Source organism: Pan troglodytes, chromosome 8, assembly GCF_028858775.2.
Source record: "Pan troglodytes isolate AG18354 chromosome 8, NHGRI_mPanTro3-v2.0_pri, whole genome shotgun sequence".
Lineage (NCBI taxonomy): Eukaryota > Metazoa > Chordata > Mammalia > Primates > Hominidae > Pan > Pan troglodytes.
Window position 1 is genome coordinate 67060092 of NC_072406.2, and position 13027 is coordinate 67073118.

At 35.3% G+C, this 13027-nt stretch overlaps 1 protein-coding gene across 8 annotated transcripts in view; it reads right to left on the bottom strand.

The window, feature by feature from the left end:
* Nucleotides 1–13027, bottom strand: part of PCDH15 (protocadherin related 15) — a 1753436-nt gene that overhangs the window by 858589 nt on the left and 881820 nt on the right. For all 8 annotated transcript variants that reach the window (XM_054659631.2, XM_054659630.2, XM_054659628.2 and 5 more), the window contains one exon: nucleotides 9672–9790. In XM_054659631.2, the coding sequence (XP_054515606.2) occupies nucleotides 9672–9762 (91 nt within the window). In that variant the 5' untranslated portion in view covers nucleotides 9763–9790. The remainder of the gene's footprint in view (nucleotides 1–9671; nucleotides 9791–13027) is intronic.

The following is a 13027-nucleotide window of genomic DNA, read 5'->3' on the forward strand; positions in this document are numbered from 1 at the left end:
TCTGAGAAAAAGAAAGTTGCAGGAAAGGTAAATCAATAATGCTGTTTGCTGAAATGCTACAAAATTATAGTACTTGTCTAAGGAAGTAGTTACTGGAAGCCATAGAGAGTGCACTTTCAGTATAGTTACAAGAAATACCAAATTGCAGAGCTTAAGGGAATTGGTGAAGAACTGGTAGCAACAGATACAAAGATTTGACAGAACTTCTAACTAAAGAAAAACTCTATTATGAATTGTATAAGTCATTGATGACTCAGAGCCAAGCAAGTTTATAATTACATTTTTGCTCAACTTCGATTTCTATGAAGAACATTTAAAATGAGTTCTGCTTTTTCATACAATTAGAATGTGGGCATTTTTCAATCGTTCTAAAATTTTCAGATTATTAGAACCACAAAGACAAGCATCCACCTTACCAGATATTATTGATTTTATATGCATTGCCTGGACTCTGAATTAGACCTTTTCTTTCTTTTCCCTGTCTCAGCAGGACAAATAAGAACATCTAGGCCAGGAGCGGTGGCTCACGCCTGAAATCCCAGTACTTTGGGAGGCTGAGGCGGGCGGATCACGAGGTCAGGAGATCGAGACCATCCTGGTTAACACGGTGAAACCCCATCTCTACTAAAAACACAAAAAATTAGCTGGGCGCGGTGGCGGGAGCCTGTGGTCCTAGCTACTCGGGAGCCCGAGGCAGGAGAATGGCGTGAACCAGGGAGGCGGAGCTTGCAGTGAGCCGAGATCGCCCCACTGCACTCCAGCCTGGGCACAGAGCGAGACTCCGTCAAAAAAAAGGAAGGGAGGAAGGGAAAGAAAGATAGATGAGAGACAGAGAGAGAGAGAGAGAGAGAGAGAGAGAGAAAGAGAGAAAGAAAGAAAGAACATCTGAGCACCAATACTGGGATATTGTAAGTTACCTCAGAAATAACATCCTTGGGTAAGGGGTGTGGGTGTGGTGGGGTGTGTGTGTGTGTGTGTGTGTGTGTGTGTGTGTGTGTGTTTTAGCAGAAAGAGAATCTTCTAAGTACAATGAAATGGGCTTCTATTTATCAGTACCTTTTTTCTTCTCTCTCTTTTAGTTCTGTTGCTTTCCAGGATATACACATGGCTTTAACAGAGTCTATTACTGGAATACGGAGAAGCTATTGAAGTAATCCTTCAAGGCATAAGGTCAGAACTTAGAGAAGTCACAGAGTTTGTATTTCTGAACCTGATTACCAGAAAATTCTTCTAAAGCAGGAAAAGATATATGCTTTCAAACTGTTATCCTACAACCAAATCCATTTTGGAGACACAAGGATCCACAAGATTACTCACCTTCAGGAAAACATGAAGACAAGAAATGCTAGTCTTGGTACAACCTAATGAAAAGACATAGCTGAGATTTCATATGAAGATAACATTGAGATTGCTTAGAAAAAAATTATTGGAGTTAACATTGAAAGTAACAATGGTATTTCTTGTCATCCCTTTCTAAATGGCATATATGGTATGTAATCTAGAAATATGTACATATACATGTAATAGCTTACAAAGCTTCCAATAAAAAAGACAAAATCTCTGGATTTTGCAATCTAATGAAAACAATGTAGTTACTATTAAAACTTGAATTTAACCTCTCAGAATAAACATACAGTCAAGGTTTTTGTTTATTTCTTTGTTTTTCCAAGATGGTTGACTGATGTGGGATGCTAGTTCTCAGAAAGATCAAAGTTACAGGTGAATGGTAATGATCTGAATGAAACACAGTCAGATGAGAGCCAGGACCTGTCAGAGAACCCACAAGAAGAAGCTAGGGTACAGAAAAAGAAAGCAGGAAGAGTCTGGCAGAGATTGACCCCCAAGGAACTTAGAGACCCCAAAAAAGTATAGGTGGGGGTGCTTCTCTGTTCCCCTCACCCTGGCAACAACCTGCTAACCATCGAATTATTAGGGAGTCCTTCTGCCCTCACGATCCTGGGCAATGATGTCCGTGGCAATTTGGAAAATTCCCAAAGACAGAAATCCATGTTGTTAACTCACACAGGGGTGCCCACACTCTTCTCAGGCCTGAACTGAGATGTCAAGTGCCGTACTAGTTGTGTACACATAGTGGGCCACTGCTGTGCCTGTAGAACCTCAGTCATTGAGTCACCACATCACAAGATCCCCTGCAAACATACCTCATAACCTGCTCTGACATCCACAATCAAAGGGAAACAGAGAGGATCCCTGAGGAACTGTGGATCCCTGGTAATGTAGCCCTCAGTGTGACCTACCCCTGGGGAATGGGGGTGCACAGACAGCCCTCCAAAGCCTGCCTTGAGAGAAAGGAAATGTAGTGTGACACAGATCACTGAAGGGAGTGGCACCGGCAGCCGGGAATGGATATGGAGAGGTAGTCATCTTCTGCTCCTCCCATCTACTCTTGCAGACACAGCAGAGGCTCTACCAGTTAAAGGCCAGCCCTTGTGAAATTGGTGTAAACTTTTCCAGTGGTTTTCACAACAGCTACACCTCCATTCAAAGTAAGCCCCTGCCACAGAGGCTTCCATGAAGAGTAAGACCCATCTCTCCCCTTCTATACAAAGAAATAGCATCCCAGCAACTGAAGGCAGACAAGCTACAAAGTTGTCTGTCATGAACTTGGGGAAGAGGATTTGCCCTGAGCCCATTTTGTTGGTAGCTGCCGGAGGGGCATACCCATGGTCTCCAGCTGCACTATGGCCAGGAGTCAAAGGACAATGTATATTTAAACTGAAGTTCATGAGCAAAATGCAACAGGAGCATGATAGGGAAGCAGATCACATTCCTGTCTGCCCAGGATGAGGACCTGGTATAGGCCTCCAATGCTCTTCCACTGAAACATTGCCACAGCCCAACAGGATCTCCACCTGCTACACCTGTCAGGGTGGGTGCCTCCAGTCATTACTGAGCTACCAGAGAATGAGCAGGCTCTTATGCTTAAGTGCCATCACTGGACTGGAGAGTAAAATGGAATACCTGTTCTCAGAAAGGCACAGGGCTAGTGAATAAGATAAGCTTCCTGAGACCTCTGTACTCTCAGCCTCGCAGGAGATAGTGTCAGCTGACACATCTAACACATCAAAACAACAGGCAACATTTAAGAAAACCACCATACAAAGATTACCCACAATCAAGGAACCCATAAAGAACTTTGGCACACTGAAAGCACCCCAAAACAAAGCATATCATATACATCATAACATAAATCACAGTCATCCTCTAAAGGAAAAATAAATGATAGAAAATTCAAAAATAAGAAGTGATATCTCCTTTAGATGAGAAAGAATCAATGCATGAACTCTAGCAGTACAAAAAGGTAGTAGAGTGTTTTGACATCTATAAAGGATTGTACTTGCACTCTAACCATACATTCTAACCAAAATGAAAATCCTGAAATGACAGATAAAGAATTCAAAATACAGAGTGCAAGGAATTTCAATCAGAAAAATGATGAAGGATATAAAAGGCAAAATAGCTATATTAGAAAATAGAACTTCATGAATTGAAAAGGTAACTAAAGGAATTTCAAAACATAGTTGAAAGCTTTAACAATACACTAGACCATTCAGAAGCCTGGTTTTTTTTAATTAACCCTGTCAGACAAATATAAAGAAAAAATAATTTTTAAAAATGAACAAATCCTTCAAGAAATATTGGATAATGGAAAGCAACCAAACCTATACTTAGAGGAATTCTTGAGGAAGGAGAAAAAGAAAGAAACATGAAAAATATAATTGAGGAAATGATTGAGGAAAATTTTCCTCATCTTGTCAGAGAGGAGGACATCCAGATACAAACAATTTAGAGAATATCTGTAAGATATTATACAAATGAACATTACTAAGTCCTAAATTTATCAGACTATCCAAGGTCAATACTAAAGAAAAAAATCTTAAACAGTAAGTATCAAACTATCTACAAAATGTAGTCCCATTAGACTAACAGTGGACTTCTCAGCAGCAACCTTACAAGCCAGAAGGAATTAGAGGTCTATTTTGAGCCTTCTTAAAGAAAATAATTTTATAATAAATGGCATCCAAAATTTTTATAACCTACTAAACTTAATTTCATAAACAAAGTAGAAAAAAAGTCATTCCCAGACAAGCAAGTGGTAAGGGAAATTTTCACCCATAGACTGGTCCTTCAAGAAATCCTTAAAGGACTTCTAAACATGCAAATGAAAGGACAATACTTGCTACCAGAAAAGCATATATAAGTACAAAGTTCACAGATCCCATAAAGCAATTACACAATTGAATATACAAAGTATCTAGCTAACAACAATATGACAGGAATAAAACCTCACATGTCAATATTAATCTTGAATGAAAATGGCCTAAATGCTCCACATAAAAGATATCATTTTGCAAATTGGATGAAAAAGCAAGACCCTACCATTTGCTGCCTTCAAGGGACTGACCTACTGTGTAATGATATCCACAGCCCCAAAGTAAAGGGTGGAGAATGATGTACTACACAAATAGAAAACAACAAAGATCAGGGGTGCTATTCTTGTATCAGATGAAACAGATATTAAATCAAGAAAGGTAAAAAAGAAAGACAAAGAAAGATACAATTCAACAAGATTTAACTGTCCTAAATATATGCACCCAACACCATAGCACCCAGATTAATAAAAACAACTAGACCTAAGAAAAGAAACAAGTCATACAATAATAGCTGAAGTACTTAACAACTATTAGTTATATAATCTGTCTGGTGACAGCACTAGATAGATTATCAAGGCAAAAGAAAACCAACAAAGTAACTCCAGACTTAAATGGAACTCTTGATCAAATGGATGTAATAGACATCTACAGAACATACCATGCAACAACCACAGAGTATACATTTTTCACATCTGTGCATGGAACGTTCTCTAAAATTAACCAAATACTTGGACTTAAGGCAAGTCTCAATAATTTCAAAAAAAAAAAATCAAAATTATGCCAATTATCTTCTCAGATGACAGAGGAAATAACATTAGAAATGTATATCAGCCGGGTGCAGTGGCTCATGCTGGTAATCCTAGCAGTTTGGGAGGCTGAGGTGGGTGGATCATTTGAGGTCAGGAGTTCAAGACCCACAAGGCCAACATGGTAAAACCCCATCTCTATTAAAAATACAAAAATTAGCTGGGTGTTAGTGATGCATGCCTGTAATCCCAGCTACTAAGGAAACTGAGGCAGGAAAATCGCTTGAATCTGGGAGGCAGAGGTTGCAGTGAGCTGAGATAGCACCACTACACTTCAGTCTGGGTGACAGAGTAAGACCCTGTCTCAAAAAAAAAAAAAAAGACGTATCAGGAGAAACTCTCAAAACCACACAAGTACATGGAATCTGAACAACTTGCTACTGAATGATTTTAGGCTAAACAAGAAAATTAAGGCAGACATAAGAAAAAGTTGAAATAAATAAAAATAGAAATATAACTCACCAAAACTCTGGGATACAATGAAAGCAGTGTTAAGAGGAAAGTTTAAAGCACTAAATGCCTACATAAAAAGATAAAAATATCTTAAATTAATAATCCAATATCATACATCAAGGAACTAGAAACATAAGAACAACCAAATGTAAAGCTAGAAGTAAAGCTAGAAGAAGAAATAACAAAAATCAGAGCAGAACTAAATGGAGTTGAGACGGTAAAAACCAAACAAGAGATTAACAAAGCAAAAGTTGTTTCTTTGAAAGGATAAATAAAATTGATAAGACTGCTATTTAAGTTAATTAAGGAACAAAAAGAGAAGATTCTAATACGCACAATCAGAAATAATAAAAATGTGGTATTACAACTGATACCACAGAAATACAAAATATATTCATAGTAGTCTATGTAAATTCTCAGAGAGTAATCATGGTAGACTATGAATATCTCTGTGATCAAAAACGAGAAAACCTAGAAGAAATGAATAAATCCCTGGAAACATATAACCAGCCAAGATTGAACCAGGAGGAAATTGAAATCCTGAAGAGACATATAATGAGTTATGAAATTGAATTAGTAATAAAAAATCCATTTTCCAAAAAAAGCCAGGACCAAACAGATTCACAGCCAAACTTTACCAGACATAGAAAGAGCTAGTACCCATCTTGTATAAACTAATAAAAATATTGAGGAGGAATGACTCCTCTCTAACTCATTCTATGAAACCAGTATCATTCTGATACCAAAACCTAGCACTGAACACATACACACAAAGAAAACTACAGGCCAATATCCCTGATGAATAGACACAAAAATCTGCAACAAAATGCTAGTGAACCAAATCCAGCAGTTCATCAGAAAGATAATTTGTCACAGTCAAGTGGATTTTATTCCAGGGATGCACAAATAGTTAAACATATGCAAATCAATAAATGTGATTCACCACATAAACAATTTTAAACACAGTAGCCATATGATCATCTCAATACCTGCAGAAAAAACATTCAATAATATCCAATATGTCTGTATGATAAAAACCCTCAACAAACTAGGCATTGAAAAAAACATACTGCAAAATAATAAGAGCCGTCTATGACAAACCCACAACTAATATCATACTCAATGGGAACTGTAACAAGACAAGGATGGCCACTCTCAGCAATCAGGCAAGGAAAATAAATAAATGTCTTCCATATTGAAAAAGAGGAAGTCAAATTATCTCTGTTTGCTAATGACAATCTTACACCTAGACAACCTTGATATTTCCTCCAAAAGATTCTTTTACCTGATAAACTACTTCAGTAAGATTTCAGGATACAAAATAAATGCTTGAAAATCAGTTTCATTTATATAGATCGACAACACTCAAACTGAGAACCAAATAAAAATCTCAATTTCATTTATAATAGACACAAAAAATAAAATATCTAGAAATATACTTAACAAAGGAGACCAATGATGTCCACAACAAGAACTATAAAACACTGCTGAAAGAAATACTACATGACAGAAGCAAGGGGAAAAATATCCCATGATCATTGTTTGGAAGAATCAACATCATTAAAATGACTGTACTGCCCAAAGCGAGCTACATAGTCAATATAATTTCTATCATAGTACCAAATTTATTACTCATAAAATTATTTTAAAAATTCTAAAATACATATGGAACCAAAAAAAGAGCCTTAATAGCCAAAGCAATCCTAAGAAGAAAGATAAAGTTGGGGGTATCACATTATCTGACTTTATACTATAAGGCTATAATAAAAAACAAACAAAACTCAGCATGGCATTGGCATAAAGATGGACACATAGATCTATGGACACAATAGGGAAACTAGAAAATAAAATCACATGTGTATAACTACGGTTCTTCAACAAAGCTGACAAAATTAAACATTGGGGAAAGGTCACCCTATTCAATAAATGGTGCTAGGAAAACTTGCTAGCTAAATGCAGAAGAAAGAAGCTTCACTCCTATCTCTCACCATATGCAAAAATTAACTCGATGAATTGAAAATTTAAATTTAGGACCTAAAACTATAGAGATCATAGAATAAAATCTAGGAAAACCTCTTTAGACATTGGCCTAGGCAAATAATTTATAACTAATACCTCAAAAGCAAATGCAACATAAACAAAAGTAGACAAATGGGACTTAATTAAGCCAAAGAGTTTCTGCACAGCAAAAGAAACAATTATTAGAATAAACAGACAACCTATAGTATGGGAGAAAATATTTGCAAGTAATATATCTGACAAAAGATTTATGTCCGAAATCTATAAGAAAAACAAATCAACAAGAACAAAACATATAACTCCATTAATAAGTGAGGAAAGAACATAAACAGACACCTCCCAAAAGAAGAAATGGAAGTGACCAACAAACATACGAAAAAACATTCAACCTCACTAATCATTAGAGAAATGCAAGTTACAACAAAAATGAGACACCATTTCATCCCAGTCCATTTGTACCTTTTATTATCATATATATCCTCAAAATCAGAACAAAATAAACCACAACATAAACTGTGTTAGTATAGTACATTAAAGTCAGCCCCACTGTGCTGTATCACTTGGCGAGTCTGAAATTCCAATGGGCTTCAGAAAGTTGACTATGTGATGCCCAATAATGACCTGATAATCTCATATTAGAGGCAATGCAAACATATTTATAAGACTAAGAGCTACAACAAGCTTACGAAGAAAACCAATTTATAGCATTACGGGTTAAACCAGAAGTGATTTCCTCTGTTAACTAAAATTACATTACTAAAAAGTGCATGGTTCATGGATGTCTAATGTGAAAAAAGACAGATAGTGAATACTTTCCTGCTCAGTGTGAACACTAAATAAGAATGAAAATAGAATGCCTTATTATATAAAGTAATACCAATACATTGATTTCCAATCTACTCCTCTGGCACAATTTAAAATGCGCTCTTGAACTATAGAGTCACAACTTTTTTTCATTTCAATGTGTTTTCCTTCAAAATAGCAGTTATTTATACATACTGCTTTTAAAAATCATTTTTAGCCTGCAGATTCCCAATCTCCATAAATATCAAAGATGTGAAGTTAAGTTCAGATGCACTTGAACTAAACACCGTGCTAACTAGCACCAGTGTTCAAGAGATCATGCTGCCGATTTTATGAAAGGGAATATACTATTGTGAATTATTTTGCAAATCCCAAAAGAAGTTTATCTCTCACATTATTGAAGACTGAGAATGTCTTAATATATGCACAATTTGAACATTGTTTGTGAAAAAGCCAAACTAATTCATCTATCTTCTGATCAATCAGTTTAGCCAAGCAAAGCACAAAATAAATGCACATCCTTTGCGGCTGTTAAGAGCAACCAGTTTGCTTGTCTGTGCATCATGAATGCCAAACAAATCTTGAATAAGAACAAGGAAAAGTTAAAAGAAAAGAAAGACAGGAAAGAAATAAAACTCAATTTTCTTGAATAGGAAATTTCTAGGGAGGAAACATTTTCCATTTTTGTCTTCTATCAAATTTAACATATTATATATATATCCTAACTGTCATTATAGGGTATTCTAAGACAGATTCTGCCAATATTGAAATATCTAAGACAGGCACAATTGGGCCATTGCAAATATCATGTACTAAATGGATTCTAAGGAACCTGAAAATTAATGAATCTTTCTAAAATGACTGACTTACTGTTAGGGGAAAGCTTAAGAAATCAAATACCAAAATACCAAATCTTTTTTATTTTTCTATTCTTCCCCCCCAAAAAATAGTGGGGGATAAAATAACGCAATGCCCAGTTAAAGTGCCAACACCAAAACAACTTATGGCTGCTACTTCTGACCCTTTCGGGGGGTCAAATTTTGTTGTCTTTTGTATTTCTAGCTTTGTTTGAGACCTTTGTTTGCATATATTCAAAGGTTAGTAAATACAATTTAATATTGTTTCCACAGCAATTAAGCATTTACCTAGTTAGAATAAGCATTCAAACAGAGGTCTTGCATTAAATTTTGTACCAAACTGTATTCCTTCTACCATGCTGCAATCTTTATTAAGAAACAAAGGACATCTGATTTCACTTTTCTAAGCTTATTTTAGTTAAGGTTAATTATTACACGGAGATATTAACCTTTCAATCATAAACTACAAATTAGCATTATTCATCTCTGTGGTATATTTTCAATGTAATAATAAAAATCCTGGCTCGCTCTAAAGGTCAAGCTAAAAGCAACCTTACCATCATCATACTGGCCCAAGCAGATTTCAGAGAGAGAGCCCAGGATGATCCCTGAAGCTAAACATGTCCAGAGATAAAACTGTCGAAACATCTTCTGTCAAAGTTCACTCAAAGCTGATCTGAAATAAGAAAAGGTAGAAAGAAACATTTGACATGTTCATTAATCTGTTATAGGTAAACACAATTGTCACAGCACAGAAAAGCCTTAATGACTTCATAGTTAATTACCTGTGCCACATTATCCATTAACAAAGTAACACACTGGTTTAATGCACTGGAACTGTTTATCAACATAAATTTGCAGACAAGTAATCTCTAAGGAAAGACATCTTTTCTGTTATTTAATTTGCCAGCAAGTAGGTTGAGAAGTTAACATACTAATAATATCAGAAGCACACTCTTTAAAATTTAAGACCTTATGGGTAAGTCCAATGTTAATCAGTTTAAGTTACTAAACTTATGTTGTCTACAGCATAATTTTACAACAAAGTGTAAGATAGTAAGCCAGTTGTTAGTATCCTACATGAGCATTTCAATGAAAATTTGTCTTATACAATTAAGTAGAAAAGCCCATCATTAAAATGTTAATTCCTTTCTAGTAGAGTGATCGGAGATTGACTTGACTATGCCAGGAAAGACTAAGGAAAATCTGTCAATTTTCACTACATCTGCTTTATGAAGCATTTGGATGCATTTCATTTTAATTCTCTTGTTTTACTTTTCAATCCCCAGCAAGTTAAAAAAAAAAAAAAAGAAAGAAAACAACTGATTGAGAAATTAGTGGCTTGTGAGCACATGAGAATGTCTTATTGAAAGAATGACATGCTCAGTTTCTTTGTAAATTTAGGAAATTATCCACACAGAATTGTTCAAAATGCTCTTGATTATAAATTGTGGCAGACTAGGGATTGGAACACTGTTTCTCTAATTCAGAGGTTCCAAACTCAAATGCCTACAGAGGACAAGCAGACAAAGGAAAAGAATGAATTAGCCAAAGGGGACAATAGTGATGGTAGAGGCTGTGATAAACTGTGCAATGCAAGGTTTTCTAAAGAGACCAGCTGGTGCTCAACTTCTGTCAATGGTTGTGATGTGGCAATGCAAACCAGTGTTTCTGGGTCTTCTGATTTTCAAAGAGAAGGCAGAAATCCAAATTTTCATGTGATTTCCAAGTGTTTACATGATTGTGCAATCTTCTTTATAAGACTAAATGCTTCTAGCAGGTAATATTGATGCCTCAAGTTCTCCAGTTTTCTATTTCTGCCCAGAATTCTCTCTACTAGACTAGCTGAGGATAAGGTTTATCAGAGGGTACAAAGGCACGATTTTAATTCTGCTTTTGTCTACATTTTATTTATTTTTGATTTATTGCCAAGTATTTAATAATGTTTATTTGTCCAGCAGCATGTATAAATATATATATATTGCATTGTAAAATTGTATTAAAGGTGTAAGCTCTTTTTTTAAACTAATGGGATACACAGTTCTTGACTTTAAAAGATCACTGCTCTAGATCACACACATTTTAATATGAAGTCTATTCTTCTTTGTTTCTTTATCTAAGATATAAAAGGAGCCTGCCTTCTTTTTAGCTGGGCCTTCCACATTTTTTCCTAACTGGCAAAGTGCTTGGTGCCTGCATTTATAATTTCTAGGGACAGAAAGCCCAAAGAAGAGCTCATTATTAGATGCCAAGAGATCATCATAATCCACACTAACCTGTAGAAAAAAGAAAAATAAAATTGACCAATGCTACTGGTTGTGTAGAGCAGTGGATAAGAATGTGGCTTTTTTTTAAAATTCAAGCTTTTCAGCTTACTAGTTATATGACTTTGAAGAAATTAAATAGCATCTTTGTCTCACATTTCTCATTATCATAATGGATATAAAATAGTATTTACCTCATAAGATTGTCCTAAACATTAAATACGTAAGGGAATATAAACACGTGCTTAATGCAGTGTACTTACAGAACGAGTACCCCCTAAAGCTTAATATGAGTCTTTCTGACTCAGCATCTATGGAACCTCCAAAGTCTTAAATACAGATTTACTCAATCTATCTTTAGCAAGGGCTGGAAAGTAGATATTATTATCCCCATTTTGTGGAAGAAAGGTCAGGCTCAGAGAGAATAAGTGACTGGCTCAAGGTTATAAACTGGTGAGTGTCTGAAGAGACCATAAAGTCTGTGAGTAAGACACTTCTGCTCATTCCATTAGAGAAAAGTATTGGAAAAATTCCCAGAAAACACAGGGCTCAGAAGTTTTCAAGGCATATGGAGGCCTAGGACAGCCTGCTGTATTGCTTCCCTTAAACTCTGAGAGAGACATTCTAACCCCCTTCACAAAGGATTAGAGTCCTACTAAGATTTCTATATACAATGGCTTCAAATCTTTTTTTATTTGGAAAAACAAACATGACATTAAGAAATAAAATAATGTTATTTAAATTTTAAAAATATAAAGAGAAACCATATACAAATACAAACCAGAAAGGATATATATTGGAAAACAAAATTAATACAAACCAGAAAAGATATGTATTAGAAAACAAAATTAAAGAGACGGTAATATCTTAGCAAAGGACAAAAGGACATAGTTGTGTTCCTGTGTGGGTCCTTGATCTGCCAGCTTGACTTCCTTTATAGTAGTTTATAGTATTATGCATTCACAAATTATGGCATATTCTTTTATTCCTAACTGAAGCTAATTTGGTTTCATGGAACAGTCTCCAATATAAAAACAACCTGATGGATCATTATTTTAAAATCATTAATGTCACTGCCAGTATTATGCCTCCAGAAACAAAACCTCTTGATCTATGGCTCTGCAAGTTTTTAGAGGATTATATGTATATTTTTGAAAGCATCACAGACAAAACTCATAAAAAATCTATTTAGAATAGATATAGTATTTACTGCCCAGAGGAAGGAGATAATTTTAGGGGAAATATTATACTTATTTGTCTTTGAATAATGATAATAATAACAATTTCCATAGTTTTTTTACTCTTTCATCTATATCTGCCTGATTTCCAAAGAAATTTTCATCACTTCAATGGGCTCAATATTTACAGAGACCTGAAAGAAAGCTATGACTCATCACATCAACCTGATACCCCAAAACACAGAACACATATTGACTTAGTGAGAAAACCCAGTTTCTAAACAAAGATATAATGAAAAGCTACCTCCCACAAAGAGATTGTGTAAAAGACTACAGGATCAAGATGTTTAGTACAATATTGTGCCAATCAACTGACAACCTATAGTGGCACTTCTGTGATTGTGATCAAATTAATTGGAAGAGAACAAATGCTTTAGACAAAAGACTGTTTTTGTTACTAGCTTTATAATC